The sequence below is a fragment of the Dermochelys coriacea genome, chromosome 17 (assembly GCF_009764565.3).
Source record: "Dermochelys coriacea isolate rDerCor1 chromosome 17, rDerCor1.pri.v4, whole genome shotgun sequence".
NCBI lineage: Eukaryota > Metazoa > Chordata > Testudines > Dermochelyidae > Dermochelys > Dermochelys coriacea.
The window spans coordinates 12,313,950-12,333,274 of record NC_050084.1 but is presented as its reverse complement, the minus strand read 5'-3'; the positions used below and the strand labels follow the sequence as shown (position 1 = coordinate 12,333,274).

Here is a 19,325-nt window from a genome sequence, read left to right as displayed (position 1 = left end):
CTTTCAGTGGCTTTCCCTTTCAGGGACATTGCTAATACCATTAGTCTCCCCACAGACTTCCTCAGAGGACCAGATCAGACATTTCCTAATGTGACTGGTTTTTATTTTAATTCCTGGCTCATCACACACTGCTCACACCATTGGGTAGGCGATGACAAAATAATTAAGCTCTGAGTCGATCAGGTTTCTGAACTTCTTGTAAATGTCTCGCAGCAGTCGGTCCTCTTCGCTGGTCTCATGCCTGGTTGTATAAATCCTCACCTGTGTGGATGGATCATAGACACACAAAGCAGCCACTGCAGTTAAGCTCGTAATAGGGAGAAGCCCAGGTGGCTGTTGAGACTGCTAGATCAGCCAGCCAGCTAGTAAATGTGGTCAGATCCTGAAGTCCTTACTCAGTTTTTGCTCAGACAAGATTCCTAGGGCCATCAGTGAGAACTTGCCTTATTACAGACTGAATGAAAACCTAGACTTCCCTGCCTTTGAGGATTTCAACAGCAGAATAGCTGGGAAAACGAATGCCTCATTTTCGGTCCCCAGAATCCCTTAATCCCCAGGATCAGCTCTTGGGGTTTCTGCTGGAGGCTCAGGATGCTGGGGTTCTGCTATCTCCCTGGCAGGATGGTCTCCCCTGGCTGCAGCTGTCCCTGCCCATGATTCAGGAGAGCATCCCTATTCAGGACGGAATATAAGCACATGTTTAAGTTTCACTGAAGTCAGTAGGACTTAACCACGTGTTTAAATGTTTTCTTGAATAAGGACCTTCTTTAGAGGGGCTCCCCAGCATGGGATTCTGGAAGAGGTGACACTGGGGTTGTCACCTTATCGTATCCTTTGTGAGCATTCTCTGTAGGGCTGGTCAGGACATGGGAGACCCATCTCTGCAAGTGGACCTTGGGAATACATGTAGGATTCTTACACTTCCTCACAACCCCTTTCCCTGGATATTAATGGTAACTTTCAAACCACATTCAGAGGCATGGCTGCATTAGTATGTTCGTAAACTACATTTCCACGGGGTTGAGGGTGGGAGGTTTGGAAAGAGATTTTTACCTTCATGGTACACAAGACACATTTCCCCTCTGCCCGATTTTGCAGCAGCCTCTCCACAAATGCCACACTGAGGAAGGCCCAGACTTTGAGAAAGAACAGCCTCTTGCACGATAACACGAGCTGCAGCAGCTCCTCATCCAGCAATTCATGGTCATTGTTGAACTCTAGTGTTAATTTCTTGAAAATAAATAACAATGTCAATGTCTATACCAATGGGCAAGGACTCATCTCTTGTTAAATCTGCCTAGTGGAGCTCTAATGACCTCATGGGTCAGGGTTTCACTTTTACACTGACAGTTTGGTACAATGCCCACATGGCCTCCTGGTTAGATTAGTGACAAAACGGTAAAATGTTGCTGTTCCCACCATACCTGCAGAATGTGCTTGTAGGCTGGTAAGAGATAGGTGAGGGTTGGCCTCATTGACCAGTCTGGGTCACTGAAATAGCAGCTCCGTAGACTGATGCTCCTGAGTGGGATCTCCACTAAGAGTATCCTGGCTAGATTGTTGTGCTTCATGACTCTTTCAAAGAAGAAGTTCACTTTCAGTTTGGGTGCTCTCTTGGCTAGGTTGGCCCAGGACATCCCCCAAACCACCTGCCCGTGTGGGTCATGGATGTGGCATTTGATGTTTATAGTCCAGAGAGAATGGGCATTGTGCTCGCACAGGATTTCCAGCAATTCATCGGAGATGCAGTTGTAATTGAGAGTCAGGATGACCAGGTTGCGGAACGTGGACATAGTTTGGTGGAACAAGGGGCTGCTGTAGATGGAAAGATGGTGGCTGAAGAAGTCTTCTATGTTGATTTCAGAGGCAAAACTTTTGTTTTTCAAGTAGCTCAAAGAGCTCAAAAGCTCACAGCCTTCTTCCAGTGTCACTCTTGCTCCTTTCAGGTTGAGATAATCAAGGTGCTTGCTCATTCTTTTCAGGAAAGTACTTACGTTCTTGATAAACTGAGTCCTGATCCCATTTTTCCAGACCAATCGGTCCAACTCCAGGTGCTGAATAGTCAGGGATACCAGACGGCTGTTACATTTGCCCAAGCGCGAGAGAAGCCCCCTCATAGTCACTTGAAATTTTCGGGTCAAAACAGCATTGTAAGGATTCAGGAACTTGATCTCTAGGTGTTCCAAGTACTTGCCGAATCTCTTGACGTACCACAGAGCAGATTCAAACTCGGATGTGTTTGACCTGGACGGCCGCCCACTGAAGGTGATTGTTCTGGTTCTCCAGAGAGAGCCTGAGTACATGGCTTGATTCCATTTTTTACAGACTGAAGCAGCCCGAGATCTGTCCCTGTCATCTAGCCACCAGAATATGTTGCTCAGGCAGACGTCAGGCAAATAGGCCCAGCAACTCTGCTCTGGTTCACTGTCATCCTCCATGAAGGAGACAATCAGTTCCTGTTGGGTGCAGAATCAAACCTAGATGGCTTCTGGATCAGGAAGGCTATGGGTAGCTTGTTTGCTAGAACAAAAAGGTTCCAAGTGGATAGCAAAAATCCTGCCTCTTTACATCCGAACGCTGGTGACCACATGAGCTCTTGGATCAAAACTGTGATCTAACCAAAAGAGAAACAAAAGAGAAAATAAGGACAATACTGTTATGCTGAAAGATGCTAATGGTTGCCTTCAAGTGGGTCTGTGATCCAAAAACAATGGCAGACCAGGTTAAAGCAACGTGTGTGCTAAGCACCCTTCTTTCAAGCTCAATGAAAGGAACAATTAACCCCCTTTATGTAGTGATAGCTGGAGACAATAAAAGGCATGAGGACTAAGCAGAGCTAAAATCACGTGGGTTGAAAGGCTTACTGGATTGCCAATGCAAGAGGCTAGGGTATGGTTTTGCAAGGTGTGGATACACAAGTATGTACATGTATTAAAAGAAACCAGCAGAAAGCCAGAGAAGCCGTTGTGAGTGCAACCCTGAAGTTGAGTGTTCATTAGGAAAAAAAGGTGTGTTAGCTTGAGTTAACTAAAGTAAGTTCTGAGGGAAGACAAGGCAGTTTGTAGTTTTCACGCAAGTTAGCAGGTCAAGTTAAAAACTACCTGCTCACTTGTGTGACAACTACAACTGCCTCGTCTTCACTAGGATTTACTTCAAGTTAGATAATTCATGTTAGGAATATACCTTGTTTTCTCCAGCATAGACAAGGCCTGAGAAGAAACAGAGAGACAGAGTTTCTGGGCAAAGAACTTGCTGGAGTGGCAGTCCTGGGAATTTCTGAGCAAGGAAATTGCCTGCTGTTTGTTTCTACTTTGTTCAGGGAGACAGGACTTTATGTACACTCTTTGTAAGTTAACAGGTTTGCAACAAAGAAATACCTGACTCATATAATCAATTTCTCTTCTCAGCGGAAACAACCCTACAAAGCTCCAAGCGTTGGTTCACTGCTGAGGCCAAAGGGGCAATTGTAAAATTATGTAACAGCAAAGGGCACTGTTTCAGTTCCTTGGCCTCCAAAAATGCTTAAACCTTCAAAGGTAAAATGATATAGAAGTTCCAGATCAATTTGTTAAATTTTCTATCTATGCAGACTCCAGAAGCTCCTGGAAAACACCAATGTAATTGAAGATGGCTTTTCTGCATGATCAGTTATTTCTTGAGCAACCTCAACTCAGAGTTCTTGCTACTGTACAAAGAGTTGCTTTCCTTTGTACTGCAGAGATTAACTGCACTGCCTGAGATGAACCAGCTAAACCCTGCTGATTTCAGCTGCTCTTCTGGGTTAACATCACAGCCTCTTTTGGGAGGCACTGTAAAGACCTGCTGAAGCTTCCAAAAAACTTTGAAAATTGACCTATTGAAACATCACATCCAGGGAGTTAGGAGAATAAACATTAAGCTGTACAACCAATGGAGTGATCCAATTATCAGTCCATTTTAGGAGTCCAGTGTGGTCCAATGGATAGGGCACAGGTACGGAGTCAGGAAACCTGATGGAGGGTTATAAAATTAGATGAACAACGCATGTCATGCAAGAGGAGTTAGTTACCGGTTCTGATTTCCATGCTGGACTGGTGGGAAGGCATTCATACCCCAGCACCCTTCCCTCTCTGAGCTCGTCCTGGCAGGGCTCAGTGGGTACTGAGACATGTCATATGCCTGCACTCAGCCATTATGAGGGAACAGCAGATGGCTTCTGTGATGTTGCAGGCCCAGCCTGGCTTTATCCCAGTACAAATGGGGAGGAAGTCAGTTGAACAGTGTCCTTGATGTGAAGGCAGGAAGAAGAGAAAGATGCATTGCTTGGGAGCTCAGTGCAAACAGCACACAAGGAACCTTGGGGCCTGCTGCAGTACATCCTCCCCTTCCCTCTATGAAACCAGGTGATGCGTCTGGAAGCTGAGCCGCAAACTACAAGGGAAGAAAGTGGTGCTTGCTCCAGCTTTTAACCTAGGAGCCCCAAACCTCATGCATGCAATGCAAGCTGGTTTCCACTTATGACAAGATAATGCTTCCATCCTTTTATAGACCACTCAATGCAAAACAAGGGCATGGAATAATCTGCAAGTATTTGCTCAGTTTTCTGACACTGGGTTTTGATCTGCTTGAGGAAGATGTTAGGCTATACTTTCTCACTTATTTAACGTGTTAGGATCAGATGCATCTGAAGCTGGTGGATTGTCACTGTTTTTGTAGTCATCTGAGAGTGAATTCATCTTTAAACAAAATAGCCCTACCGCACTCAAGCTTTAAGTTAAGTAGCTAAAATCACTTTCATCCCTACGGCGGTGAAATTGGAAAGTAAGCTGTACTCTCTCAAACTCCACCCACAAATTGAGCCCCACCCATTTGTGACACCAGTATAAGATGCTACTCACAGTATACTGTTCAGATTTTCCTAATATGATCATCCCTACATGCTTTGATTAGCTGTGAAGTAAACAAGGCTGCCATTTGAACTGTCAATCTTAACTTCAGGTTTAACCCCCAATTGAGATGAATGAGAGCAACTCCCAGCTCCTTGCACTATGGCTGCAGGCTGTCTACATACTCAGGCAGACTTGTCACTGTTTGTGAGTACAACTTTTGAAAATTCTCTTTGTAACAACAAGGGATATATATTTATATTTACACAAATGCTTAGTTTTTGGAGCGCAAGCTGGCTGCTCCATTCAACCCCAGCCCATTTGGTTTAATTGTTGTACCACAGTGTTTTGTTTTACATGTGACATACATGCCAGAGAAGTTAAAGCATGAGTGCACCAGGGTTCTACAACCTTGCTTTTGATTCTGATGGTCCTGAGCCAAAGACTGTGCTCAGAGAAGAGCGTCCCAGAGATTTTTTTGGGGGGGGGGGATTTGAAATACAGATCTGATTTACAGCCCAAGTTCCATCTCTTGTTTTTTGATGTCGGTCCTTATGTTACTACGCCCAAGTGGCCGCTATTACACAGAGAGGGCCGTTAGCAAGAGAATCCAATTCTGCCCTTAGACTTCAGTAGGAATTGCACACATGTGTCTGAAGATCAAATTTAGCCCATACAGAAGATGTAGCAGTTGGTGGCAGGGCCAATCTAGTTATCATACTTAGCAGCTCTCCATTACTGTAGTTATCTGAGCACTTCACAGTCGTTGATGTTGTTATTCTCACAATACCCCTGCGAGTTAGGGTAGTTGTAACAAGGTGGCCTGCTCCTCTAACGGCCAGGGGGCGCCAGCCCTGTTCCATTATCACACCCAGCTGGGAAGGGATCAGGTGATCCCGAAGGGCTGAAAGGGGCTCACTTAGAAGAAAACTACAGAAAGCAAACAGGCTGTGGTGGCAGGCCTCGAAACAGAGGGTAAGGTCTTTGTTGTCTGCTTTGGTCAAGGGACTAGCTTTGTTGGGTGAGTTTTGTGTTTGAATAACGAAGTGAGGAAGAGGGTCTATTCCAGACTCTGGGAAGGGTGTCAGGCTAATGGGCTACAGAAATGCTGCTGTTATGCCCCTTTTACAGATGGTAAATTGGGGCCTAGAGAGACTAGGTGCCTTGCCTGAGCTTTCACAAGACATCTGTGGTGGAGCAGGGATTTGAACCTAGCTCTCCTGCTTCCTAGACTAGGAGCCTAGCTACCAAACTAGCCTTTAATGATTCTGCCTTTATCTAATCCAGGCCCCCTGCAGCTATCTGCTTCCCAGGGCTAAGCAAGCAGGCCTTTTTGAAGTCTCATCTCTTTGGTGGATTCAGTCCATATTGAACTGTTATGAGTCAGATTCATCCCTGCTATGAGCAGGGCCAACACCCTATGAAGGCAGTGGAGTTAAACCTCAATTTGTTCCCATCAGCCCTTGTTTGCAGGGGGCTAAATGCTTCTCTGTTAAAACCTGTACAACTCCATTGACATAAGGGGGTTGTGCGTGCATGCGTGTGTGTGCGTGCGTGCGTGCAGAATGACAGCAGACTTAGTTCTGGACTCTTGGGGAATTAATAAGAGGCCTGTGGGAATGGAAAACTTTGTTCCAATGGCATTTAAAACATTATTGTTCATTCACTTTACCCCCTTCTTCTTGCCCCCCCGTGCGGGCCCCTCCCCAGTAATCAACCTGCTATGTTAAACTACATTTATTATTTCTGGTGATATGGAGCTTAACATGATTACCATGATCAGCCAAGAAATGTGACTTCCCCCGAGTCTGAAACATGAGCTGTAGTTACTGTGCTGTATTGTAGCACCCCAGCTCTGCCTTTTGATGGAGGGAGGGGATTCTAATGACTAGTGCTGGTTAGAACAGTATTTCTGTGGGGAAAAAATTGAAGCTGTTTTTAGTTCAAAGTGTTTGAAATGGCCCCAATTATAATTCATTTACTGCAAATAAAAGTCTGGGACCCAAAGACTTCAGATCTAGGCCTCCGTTGCTGTGCAGACAAAAAATGAAGAGACTAATCTAGCAGATCTTTCTATTATAATAAAAATGTATTGGCGTAGCACTGAGCAACAAACCCCAGTCAAGGATCAGGGCCCCATCGTGGTAGAGCTCTGCACAGACACTAAACACGCTTTGCTTCAGAGACATTACAATCTTATGGCTTTTTGCACATTACAATGACTTTTATGTCTTGGGATACTAAATTTATTATCCTATGCACATCTGTAAAACACTGAATGTAAAATTAATGTAAGAAACTGCTACAGAGTATGAGTTAGCCCTTTTACCCCAGCTACACACCCATTCTCCCAAAAAAGCAATTGTCTAGCTATCTATATTCCATAACGCAGTGTTGTGCAGCAGATATTTAGGATGGGCTTGTCAAAACTGGTGGACATCTTTAAAAGTCAGCTATTGACTTCAGTGGAAGCAATGAGTGAGGCTAGTGCTGGCAGCCTTGGAAAATCCTATCCTGCTTAGAGCTATCTTGTAGGTCTCATTTCGATAGTCCGATTTGGTTCATTGACGCTCTCATCAGCAAAACATCCCGGTATCAGAGATGCAAAGCAAAGGGTATCCAGTTACGTACTAGTGGCTTGGCAGCGTGGCTTCTTCAGATAATGTAAATCAACATTCATTTTCAAATGGATTCAGATGAACTGGGTGAGAACGCACTTAGCAAACAAGGTCACTTGTTTGCCACACTCCGCTTCCAGCAACCAGGGGATAGGATCACATACAGCTAGGAGTGCTTCAGTGCAGGGAAAACATGGTACCAATGAAATAACCTTATTTATTCACAGTTAACATTTTTATTTGTTCCCACTCAACTAGAGTTCAACATCTGCCTCAATATACAACCCCTACTTGCTCTGGAGATTTAACTTTTCCACCATTTGCGTCTATCAGTTAATGTGGAAGCAGTTTGGGCTCAGTTGTACAAGGGGCTGAAGACTCTCATCTGCCAATGAGGGTGCTCAGAACCTTGGCGGCTAAGCTGCGTGGGCTGCAGTCAATGACTAAGCTCCCATAAAGTTCAATGAGACCAGTATTTAGCCCTTTGCTGTGCTGGGCCACACGCTATGAGTCAGTGAGGCCCACAGTTCTCACTGAAATTAATGGGAATGGCAGATGCTCAGCAAATCTACAGTGCTTATGAATTCCTTGAGGGGAAATATTTTCCCCAATAAGTGACTATGAGGCATAAGCTGCTCTCAGTGGTGAAGGGCGTGTGTGTGTGTGGTTGGGGGAGAAGGGCTGTGAACGAGCCCAATAGACCTGAGTACAACCTGTCTAGTGGTGTGGGATGGATCACTATGGGAAGTTAGGGTCAAAGTTGAAAGCCAACACCTTGAAGGCTTCAGTGTAAGCACTATGGGCCAAGTACTTCTGTTACGTTACTGCACCTTCAGCCTCGATGTACCAGCATAGCTGAGAAGAGAATTCGACCTTTCACCTCCGCTCTTGTGACAGGCAGGGCATAGAGAACAAGTGAGTCCCTAAGAAGGGACTACATGTTAATGCCCAAAAGGATGGCACTCATTGGGGCACAGCTGTGCAGACCTTTCTGGTGGAGCTTGATGACGAGCCTATTTGGTTCAGAATAAATTTCTGAGAATGGTTCTTGGTTCTCAGTCTAGTGTAGGAAGCATGATGCTTTTATTCGCTATGTATAAAGCCATGTGTTTAGAATGCCGTTACTAGCGCTGAACTGAAGCCTGGGGTCTGGTGGGGCATCTCTGGTTCCAGTTTCTTCCAGGAGTGCCTTAGAAAGGCTCCTCTGTAAAACAAACAAAACCCAAAGTCTTTGTTTTATTTATTTATTTATTTATTTATTTATGTTTTTAAAACAATGAATAGGTAGGCCCATGAATTTATGCCCTTACCTCCCCTGACCCATTTTGACTGAGTCCATTAGAACAGTCCAAAGTACAAGGCAAGTGAGTACAAACTATGTAATGGATAGGTAATTATTTCAGGGTACGATCCTATAGTCCATGGTCGGCCAAAACTCCCTTTAATTTCACACTGGTGCATTCTCTGTTTTAGTTGTATGGCATCTTTAAATGTGTAAATATGCTGCCTAAAGAGAGAGGCAGCCATTCTGTGTCCAGGTTGGTGCAGTCTGTCTGAGGAGAGACATACACTGTACGCTCTTTCATTGATTTTTGTTCTTGGTTTTTTTTCCTCTTGATATAAAACAAGGATAGTTCTGGCTAAAAGTAGAAGGTAGAATTTTTGTCTATGGAAAATATTATACAAAGCAATGGGAAATTGTCCTGACTAAAGACTGCAGAATTAGGCCCAAGTTCCTTATAGTTAACATCACTTAGGCCAGGTCTGTGCACAGCTTTTGCACTGGTATAACTGTCAGGGGAATTATTATTATGGTTTTATCAGTATAGTTACACTGGTACAACCCCTAGTGTGGATGCCATTATACCAGTCTAAAGGTGCCTTATAGCTTATGCTCCTCAGCATACAGAAATAAACTCTACTAGTTTAAGCACCTTTAGACTGGCATAATTGTACCCATTCTAGTGGGGTTGTACTGTTTTTATTATAACAGTATAATTAAAGTCATATAACACGGGTGGGTGCACAAGTCCTTAATTAAGATGTGATTACTAGAAACTTGTGGTTAGTTGTCAGTGTTGTCATGCATCTTGAGTACCTAAAATCCTGTCTGCTAGGACAGCTGAAGACCTCATGCTTTATAAAAGGACAGCAGGGAGCTGATTTTAAATTCCTGTGTGTAACTGAGTTGGTATGAAAATGCAGCTATATATATATATATTTTTTTTAAAGCCTCCAACTGGAGAGTGGCTACAAAATTCAGTATTGACCTGTGGCAGCTTATTCAAGTGGCAAGCATATAAGAATAGATGTTGGGAGCACCCAAGTTCTCGTGTCTCTGCCTCTGCCTTAACGTATAGCTTTGGGCAGTTGCAATTCAAGCATTCCTGCTGAGTTAGCTTGACTAGGAAATGGGGGCCTTGAAGATCAGAGCATAGTTTCTAAACATGGAGACTGTCTAGGAAAACATACCACTATCCACATTGAAATACCCAACTGCCCTGTGATGCTTTGATCTTTTAACGTTTCCAGAGGCACCTACTATGGGAAATGCCCCATCGTTCCGACTAACCCAGTACCTAGTAACTGTAGATGGCACTAACTGAGTTATACTGTATTTCTTGCAAATATTATAATACCTTGTTTTCCAGGACTCCATTTTGGTTCCCTCCTGAGACTTTGCAAAGAAGCCAGACGCAGACATTTGGTCTGAACAAACAAATAATGATGACAATGAATACACAAGAACATAGCCCTGCGTTCTTTATGTATCCACATTTGGTTAGGAGACAACTGGGTCCCTGCACCAGGCCTTGAGACCTGAGGCAAGCTCTGTCCCTACTACAAAATAACCCGAATCACACTCCTCATGCTGAATTTATGTATTTGGAAGCATATTGGGAAGTGAAGATGGAAGAAGAGGCTGAGTACCTTGCAGGATCTGACCCTCCATTTCTGCATTTGAGGCAGGGATGGGAGGTAGAGTAAAGGAGGTTTTAAGCCATCTTTGCCACCTCTATATTCTGGAGCTATGCAGGAACTTGTCCATGGCCTCTTATGAAGCCTGGGAAGCAGGCAATAGCCATGCGCCTGGTCACGCTACAGATCCCCCGCCTACACCAGGGGATGGGAATAGGGCTGTGCAGAAACCTTATGCTAGCTCTACACTGGCTCTGCCCAGGGGCTTTCCTTTGGGGATTGTTTGCACCCCTTTTAAGGCCCCTTCGCGCGATCAGTAGTCTGAAAGGCCCTTAGTGTATCTGAGAGTCAAGCCCAGTGTGATTTACCAGACCAGATTCTCAGTTAATTTAAAGTAGGCGTAGCCCCATTGACTTCCATGGATCTATGCCAGTCTGCACCCATGAGTCATAGCTGCAGGACTAGGCCCTAAATACTAAGGGCTGATTCTTCACTCTGATACACCAGCTTTACATTGGTGTAACTTCCCCCAAATCAGGCAGAAGATAGATGTTGTGGAGGGCAGACTCGGGCAGTGTCAATCCAGAGTAAACTCCATTAAAGTCAGTGAAACATAGGACAGGAAGAGCCCTCCAGGGTCATCAAGCCCAGCCCCTTGCTACTACAGGCAAACCCATCATATAACCCTGTTTGTAAACTTATCAAACTCCATCTTAAAACTAGTTAGGAGGTTTGCCCTTTCTACGGCACGGCTGCTCTGGAACCTCACTCCTGTGATGGTTAGAAAACTTCTAATTTCCAGCCTGAATTTATTCATGGCCAATTTATACCCATTTGTTCTTGAGAGCCAACATTGTCCTTCAGCTTAAATGGCAGTGAAGTTCTGCTGGATTGTCATGAGCGTAAACAAAAATGGAATCTGGTCGTTTGTCTACTCCATGGCGGCGCATGCTGCCAGCTCTCAATAAGTAGTGAATAATAGAAGAGGCAGGTGTGACAGCTGAAGTATCATTGGTCTCTAGATTGAGACCGTCTAAAGTCCAGCTGTCCCCAGCACCCCTTCGCTGTCTTCCACCCCCAAGCGTGTGCAGCGGGGTACATAGCATTTCTCACCTCGTGCTTCCTTAGAGTCGGACCTGGGAGGAGGATATTGCACTGGGAACAGGTCACCAACACATCATAAGTCATTGGGCCTTCGAGAGCCTTAGGCAGTACAGGATCCAGTGTGGCAGTGAAAGCAGGGCGGCCTGCTGACTTTTTGTTCTTCAGTGGTTTGAGCAAGGGCCTGGAGGCAGAAAAGTCCTTTTCCTTCCGCTTCGGGCGAACGTCCTTCCATGCTGTGGCTGCATTCTCGTGGGGGGGAGACGTAACCAGAGAGGGAGGTGGGAGCGGGCGGGATTTTGTAACAGGCTGGCTGGCAAGAATCTCCGCAAGTTTGGAGAGCGGGCTGCACTCGTTCTGTGGAGGACAGTTAAAAAGAATCATGAGAGAACAAAGGAAATAGCCAGATGGTGAACCAATGATGGTGTTGGGGAAAAGGTATAGTCTGCACAGCGATTGAATATAAAAAAAAAATTAAAAACATCAGACGGAGATAATGGGAGATTAAACGCTAGTAAAGATGGAGGTCTTTAAAAATACTGGGGAGGGAGAGATGTTCTACAAAACAGACTACAACTAAAAGTTCCCTCTGGGGTGGGGAAGTCAGGGTTTGCAGGTGGTTTACGAAGCCAGGAGGATGGAGTCCAGGTAGATGCTCCAATGGGGAGTGAGGCTCTCATTAGGAGCTTCTGCAGCAAAGGCACCATCAAACTGGCTCAAAGGTTAGTGACAGCCCTTTCAGAACAGAAAGACCCCTCAGGGCAACAGAACTGGGGCCTATGTTCTTCAGGGCTGCTTTAACCAGTCTTTCTCGATACCCACTGCCTAGGAAGTGGCATAAGAAGGACACAGGGGGCATGTAATGTCACAGCTGTTTGCATTCTGCATCAGCGGCGAGAGGCTAAGAGCCCTGGAGGCAGCCCTGCCAAACACAGACTGGTGCTAACGGCCAAGCTCGTGGTCACGAGGGCATGTGTAGCTGTTGCTAGCTGGACATGGGATAGCAATGGCTGTGCAAACTGAGCAGCCAAAACATGTTGTCCTACCGAATGCAACATGTGGCTTTCGACAGAAAAGGCCTGACTTGAATGAGGCCCAAGCTCTTTGCTGGTTTAGCTCCCAAACCACTTACCAGGTGTTGGAGGTACTGGTCATCTGGGAAGCACTTATTGCACTGCAGACAAAGATTTTCACTGAGACCTTCAGAGGAAAAAGGGAAAGCAATCTATTGGTAATACGCAGAGCGGGCGCGAGTCAGTAAAATACTGTACCCAGGCTCCTCAAAGTCAGGTCACGCTGACCAGTACTAGAGGCACCTGATCCAAACACCACTGAACTTCAAGGACCAGAGCCTAAGGCAGATATGGACCTGGATTTCACTGTTGGCCCCTATTAAATAAACTCAAGTTCTGACCTTCCCTCCCCGCTGAACTTTGGAGTGGTTGAAATCTGAGTCTGGATCCACATTTTGCACCTCGGGCCCATCTCTGCATAGTGCTATCCCACAAAGGATTGTATATTTCCCAGTGAGTACGTTCTTGCTCTCTGTCCCCCATTGTTCTTTGTGGAGCCTACCAATGATTCTGAGGAAGGACAGTGTTCACTAATGATCACCCACTTATCCTATCACCCTCTTCTCTTACCCAACAGAAAACTGTCCCGAGCCCCAAGGGACCATGATGCTATCAAACACTTCAGTAATGGGCCTGGCTGTTGACACTTCAGTAGGAAGAAAGCCCATCTCAAATGTGCTACTTTTAAAGGTCACTGTAACAGGCTGGCAACATGGACTCTAAATACTCTACCAGTTTAGCAGGTGCTGAACCTGGTGGGAAAGGCTTAAGTGGGTTTTGCTTCTCTGCTATATATATAAAATATAAGGGAGGTTGCAGTGCCTCTCTGGAGAGAGAGGCTCTAGGGTGTGGGCTCGAAGAGTAGTCAAGCTTGAGGATTAAGCCAATCCCCAGGAAGGGGGTGAGTTTGTTGCACTTTAGCTAGTGTTTGCAAAGCTGCTTGTTTAGTCACTCTCGGCAGTTTGCAGTAGAAGTAGGATTGTTATGCCAACTTAATCGGATTGGTTTAATGGGATCGGGGTCCCTGCCTGAGAGAGAACACTGTCCTCCAGTTCTTGCACACCCAAATTGCCCTTAAAGCCAACAGGAATTTTGGGGGAAATAAGTAATGGTTGATCAGGCCCTAAGATGTCACTCTAGCTAAAAATTCAATGGTGTGATTCTTATTTACACTAAGGCCCCTTTACATTGCCAGAGGCCTCTTGTGGACAAAAATAAGGCCCAATGTTTCTGAGTTATGCCACTACACATGCAGAGCAACTCCACTTGACATCAACGGAGCTGCTCTGGATTTACAATTGTTGGTATGATTCAGAGCAGAATTTGGCCCTTTAGCTGTCGCTGGTTAGACAATAACCCCTTGTGGGGACTTTCACACTATACAAAACAACCTGGATTATTAAAATTCATAGATAATTGTGAATACAGTAATTACAGATAACTGGGAATTTCCAAAGCAACAGGTGCTGGAATGACGTGACCCTGTCACAGATCATGAGGGATTTTGGATACCTGAGGGTGGGAGAATCGAGGTTTGACAAGCAGACTCCTCACTGGGTTGATAGTGCATCTCACCATTGCTTGATAGCTTACTGCCATTCTGACAAACGTCTTTGTGCTTATCCAAGTCCTTATACATGATGTATTTGTTACACTCCCAACAGAGCTCAGTGCGACTACTGCAAGCTTCCAGGTGCCTCTGTAGCTTATTGAAGGGCATTTCCAGCTCACAGAATGTGCATTTCAGCGATCGCTCATTACATTCATTGGACTGCATGTGGGCAGAGGAAATTATTGCAAACCGTAAATCAAAGCCGAAAGCATAAGGATGTCAGGCTGCAGCAATTGCTGCCAGTTCTGAAAATGCCCCTGCTAACTTCTCCATCCTCCTCTCATTCCACATCTCTTTCCTAACCATTCCCACTGTCTGCTTCTCCCACCACAGCGTTGCACCTTCTTGCAGGCCACCCCTATGCTTAGAACGGCCTCTCGCTTTTCAGAGCCTCCTCCTTGGAATTGTGAGAGATGTGAGCTTGGGCTGCAGGGCAGAAGCGTCACTATCCATGAAAACAGTGGGCCCCCTGAGATGTGCAGAGGTGATAGACTCTCCTAGCCAATCCCTGCAGAACTACGTTGGAAGAAGAGGGTAGGGACAGTGCTCACCATGCTTATTTAAATGTAAAATGTTCTGTTAAATTAAACTAAGGAATGACTGTCATGCTTAAGCTGTCTGACTCGGGCTGCTACATTTCAGCAGGCAAGATTTTTTTTTTTTTTGAAGTCATTTCTCTTCAGTGCATATCAAGGTGATTTGTCAGAGATCATCTGAATAGGATTCTGATATTATACATCACTCTACTCACCTCATGATTCTCCAGTAGGTATTTCTGCATGCTTTGGTGACACAGTTTACATCTGACCTGAAAGTGAAGGGGGAAAAGATTTAGTAGGTTGCTTAGGAGAAAATACGAAACAGATCATGGGGGAACACTTCAAAGATGTCTGGTGGCATCTCATGCCAACTCTACTGCAGGCTCATTGCCTAGGATGGTGTCTCTATTTTCATTCCGTTTGACGAAAAGCTAGTGGAGATCATAGTTTCTGCAGCAGGGACTGAGCTATGTTATGCAAGATTTAGTGGAAAATACAATTCTGATCTGGCTGTTCAAATGCAGGATTTGGCCACTTTATTCAGGCACCTGAACCTGAAAGTTCCCCAAGTTCAATGCTAAGGACAAAAGCCACACATTTATGTAAGGTCCTAACTCTCATTGATTTCAGTGGAAGTTAGGCGCCTGTAGCCCTATCAATATAGGGACAGATGCTCAACTGGTGTAAGATATTATCACTCTGTTGACATCAGTGGAATTAAGATGATTTATGCTTGCTGAAGATGGTTCCAGTAGGACCTGATTCCTATGCTAGTTCTGCTATGCTAGTTTTATGCATTGAAATCAGTGGAGTTCCACCAGCATATACTAGGTGTAACAGAGTGGAGTCAGGTCCATGTGTTCTAGGCTACAGACCCTCAGCTTGAGCATGTAAGTGCCATGTGGCTGGATGGGAGCTGTGAGCAGGGAGCAGAGGATATTTTCTGCTCTTCAGCTATAGACATTCATTGCTATTTGTCATCCAATAGCATAGCCAGGCTAAAATGAAACATAGCTCATAACTGGGAGCTCTTGTTTCAGGAAACAGAACAACTCTCACCTGCTTATGTGCGTCTGCCTGATGCTCCTCCATCTCCTTTAGAGCAATAGGTTCATCACACTCTGGACAGATAGCAAGAAACCGCACGCAGTGGGCCTCATGGAGAGAGAAATTGGCAGCAGACACATCTCGTTTACTGTGTGGCATGGAAGGGGGAAGGAAAGGAATGTTACTGGACCTCCTTTAGCTCAACTGGCTTGTCCCTGAAAATTAGAGATGAATATTTATAGTTGTGCCCTGTTTGACTGAGACATTTGGACTCTGTTGCTGAGGTTGTACTGTTCTCCTATGAACATCTTTAAAGGGGACAGGCATGGTCAGTGGATTTAGGCCCAAAATATCTGGGTCTGATTCTCCTTTCACACATATGCGAATCAGGAATAACTCCGACTGAGTCACAAAGGGGTGAAGTTGATGCGAGAGGAGAATTGGGCCCTATATTCATGTAGGGAGCTGCAAAGTTTGGAGGTGGATTCCAGCTGTCCTCAGGTTTGGAGAACTTTGGTCTTCAATGGAGCTAGGACAACGTACATCAGTTGAGGATCTACTCCATAGATTTTGGGTCCTGATTATGATCATTTGTTTAGTCTTCCCAAGGCTGGGAAGATAGGTATAAGTTCCCGCTAAGCCAGTGGCTCTCAGCCTTTTCAGTACCCTTTTCAGGAGACTATAACGGTTAAAAAAAGAACTAGATAAGTTCATGGAGGCTAGGTCCATCAATGGCTCTTGGCAGGGATGGTGTCCTAGCCCCTGTTTGCTAGAAACTGGGAATGGGAGACGGGATGGATCACTTGATGATTCCCTGTTCTGTTTATTCCCTCTGGGGCACCTGGCATTTGCCACTGTCGGGAGACAGGATCCTGGGCTAGATGGACCTTTGGTCTCACCCACTATGGCTGTTCTTATGTTCTTAGGAGTCTGATTTGTCTTGCGTTCCCCCAAGTTTCACCTCACTTAAAAACTACTTGCTTAAAAAATCAGACACAAAAATACAAGAGTGTCACAGCACACTATTATGGAAAAATTGCTGACTTTCTTATTTTTACCATATAATTATAAAATAAATCCATTGGAATATAAATATTGTACTTACATTTCAGTGTATAGAGCAGTATAAACAAGTCAACCTCTGTATGAAATTTTAGTTTGTATTGACTTCGCTAAATGCTTTTTCTGTCGCCTACTGTAAAACTAGGTGAATATCTAGATGAGTTGATGTACCCCTGAAAGACCTCTGAGTACCCCTGGTTAAGAACCACTACCCTAGGCTACCACAGTGACCCATGCTATTAATGGGAGGATGAAGAGGCTGATTAGCCCGGATGGGGGAACTTCTGGGGACCTAGCCAGAAAGTTAAGTCATTTTGGTGACAGAACCATTGGGCATGAGGGGAAACTGAGGCACTGGCAGGGTTTGGAGGCACCTTGCTACAGATCCCTATTCCAGATTCCATGAAAACTAACTTTCCCTATAGGCCGGTTATTCCATAATCCAGGAATTCCCTCAGCTTCTTTTGAAGCAGTTGGTACTTGCTGTTGCCAGAGACAGATGAGTCTCTGGTCTGACCCAGTGTGGCGTTTCCTGTGTTCCTAGATGTGTGCATATAGAAGCAGAATGTGGACAGTAACCAGTGGGGGAGGATCTGCCCATGATAAAGCGGAAACGTGTGTTTTTAAAATACAAAAAATAGTTTAAAAACTCTTGGCAGCTTTTTTGCAAAGTTTAACTCAAAGCAGATAACAACCCTTCCCACCTCATTGCTGCTGGTGAACTTAAAGAGCCCCCCCCGTGTCCTGCCCCTGCCTTCCTCCTCACTGAGAGAGATTAAGGGGAGCTCTTTAGAACAGTATCTGAGGGGTAGCCGTGTTAGTCTGTGTCCACAAAACCAACAAGGAGTCTGGTGGCACCTTAAAGACTAACAGACTATGCCCAAATAAATCTATTTAGTCTTTAAGGTGCCACCAGGCTCCTCGTTGTTTTAGAGTAGTGGCTCTCCACCTTTTCAGGAGTCCGATTTGTCTTCCGTACCCTCGAGTTTCATCTCACTTAAAAACTCCCTCCTTACAAAATCTGACCTAGAAATAAAAAACTGGCACAGCACACTATTACTGAACAGTTGCTGACTTTCTCATTTTACCATAGAATTATAAAATAAATCCACTGGAATATAAATATTGTCCTTTTCACTTCGGTGTATAGAATATAGAGCAGCATAAATAAGTCATTGTCTGTAAAAAATTTTAGTTTGTACGGACTCTGCTAGTGCTTTTTCTGTAGCCTGTTGTACAACTAGGCAGATACCTAGATGAGTTGATGTACCCCCTGGAAGACCTCTGCGTATCCTAGGTTAAGAACCACTGGTCTAGAGCCTCTACAACCCTCAGATATAAATATCACACTGGGGAACTAAAGGTTTTCTTACCAGTTCTTGCAGAACTTGCTCTCCTCCTCCATGGTTTCTCTCTGCCTGTGCCCCTCTTTCTCTTTCTTTATTTATTTGGTCAGGCTGTAGGGAGAGAAATGAAACTGAAACTGCCTGTAATACTAACCCAACCCTAAACTACTGCTCTACCAACAAAATCTGTGAAACAGGAAGAGTGGTGTAAGTAGGGAGGGGCACTGTTTGGTGGTTGCTGTTTACCAAGAGCTCGGGTGAGCCCCCGAATGCATCCGATGAAGTGAGCTGTAGCTCACGAAAGCTTACGCTCAAATAATTTTTTTATTTTAAGGTGCCACAAGTACTCCTTTTCTTTTTGCGTCCTGGAATAGACTCGGCTCCAACCTAGTCTCCAGGTGCTGTGTGTTTGGGGTGGTATTTTCACCTCCTTCCTCTGTATCCCAAATTACTTTGAATACAATAAGGCAGTGGCTCTCAATCTTTCCAGACTACTGTACCCCTTTCAGGAGTCTGATTTGTCTTGCGTACCCCCAAGCTTCACCTCATTTAAAAACTACTTGCTCAAAAAATCTGACTTAAACATACAAAAGTGACACAGCACGCTGTTACTGAAAAATTGCTGACTTTCTCATTTTGATCATAGAATTACAAAATAAATCCACTGGAATATACATATTGCACTTACATTTCAGTGTATAGTCTATAGAGCAGTATAAACAAGTCACTGTGTCTGTATGAAATTTTAGTTTGTACTGACTTCGCTAGTGCTTTTTCTGTAGCCTGTTGTAAAACTAGGCAAGTATCTAGATGAGTTGCTGTACACACAGGAAGATCTCTGCATACCCTCAGGGGTATGCGTACCCCGGTTGACAACCACTTCAATTTCTCTGGGGCTGTGAAAGCCTCTAGAGGGAGGGGGAGCTCTTCACCTGCTCAGCTCCAGCCCTGAGGCTGCCTGTGATCCGATGGGGAGTCTGGAGTCAAATTTCCTTGTCGCAGGGGACAGCACAGGGATCTGTTCCTCCACCCCCTTCCTGCCTGTTGCTGTGAATTCCTTTCCTGAGGACAAAGAAAACATGAATGGCCTTCAGTGGATTCCTTGGCAGACAGCCCTCCTGGTGATCACAAGAGGGAGTTAGA

At 44.9% G+C, this 19,325-nt stretch overlaps 3 protein-coding genes across 6 annotated transcripts in view; 1 reads left to right on the top strand and 2 right to left on the bottom strand.

The window, feature by feature from the left end:
* Positions 1 to 132: 132 nt before the first annotated feature.
* LOC119844667 (F-box only protein 39-like) lies at positions 133 to 3,151 on the bottom strand. Its single transcript, XM_038375822.2, has 3 exons — positions 1,425 to 3,151; positions 1,054 to 1,230; positions 133 to 261 (listed from the first exon to the last, which is right to left on the bottom strand). Exons 1-3 carry the CDS (start codon positions 2,436 to 2,438, stop codon positions 133 to 135), a joined length of 1,320 nt encoding a protein of 439 aa, XP_038231750.1. The 5' UTR covers positions 2,439 to 3,151.
* Positions 3,152 to 5,759: 2,608 nt separating this feature from the next.
* Positions 5,760 to 19,325, top strand: part of SLC13A5 (solute carrier family 13 member 5) — a 50,649-nt gene continuing 37,083 nt past the window's right edge. The window contains exon 1 of the mRNA XM_043499413.1: positions 5,760 to 5,840. The gene's annotated coding sequence lies outside the window, so the exon portion shown is untranslated. The remainder of the gene's footprint in view (positions 5,841 to 19,325) is intronic.
* On the bottom strand, positions 6,936 to 19,199 carry XAF1 (XIAP associated factor 1). Of its 4 annotated transcripts, none has more exons than XM_043499415.1 (9): positions 19,115 to 19,199; positions 18,210 to 18,293; positions 15,787 to 15,922; positions 14,940 to 14,996; positions 14,089 to 14,347; positions 12,636 to 12,703; positions 11,516 to 11,860; positions 10,123 to 10,192; positions 6,936 to 8,687 (listed from the first exon to the last, which is right to left on the bottom strand). In XM_043499415.1, exons 2-9 carry the CDS (start codon positions 18,239 to 18,241, stop codon positions 8,674 to 8,676), a joined length of 981 nt encoding a protein of 326 aa, XP_043355350.1. In that variant the 5' UTR covers positions 18,242 to 18,293; positions 19,115 to 19,199; the 3' UTR covers positions 6,936 to 8,673. The 4 variants fall into 4 exon arrangements, with proteins under 4 accessions (XP_043355350.1, XP_038231719.1, XP_038231721.1 ...); XM_038375791.2 differs by having other exon boundaries at positions 18,871 to 19,156; XM_038375793.2 differs by lacking the exon at positions 19,115 to 19,199 and having other exon boundaries at positions 15,787 to 15,989; positions 18,210 to 18,288.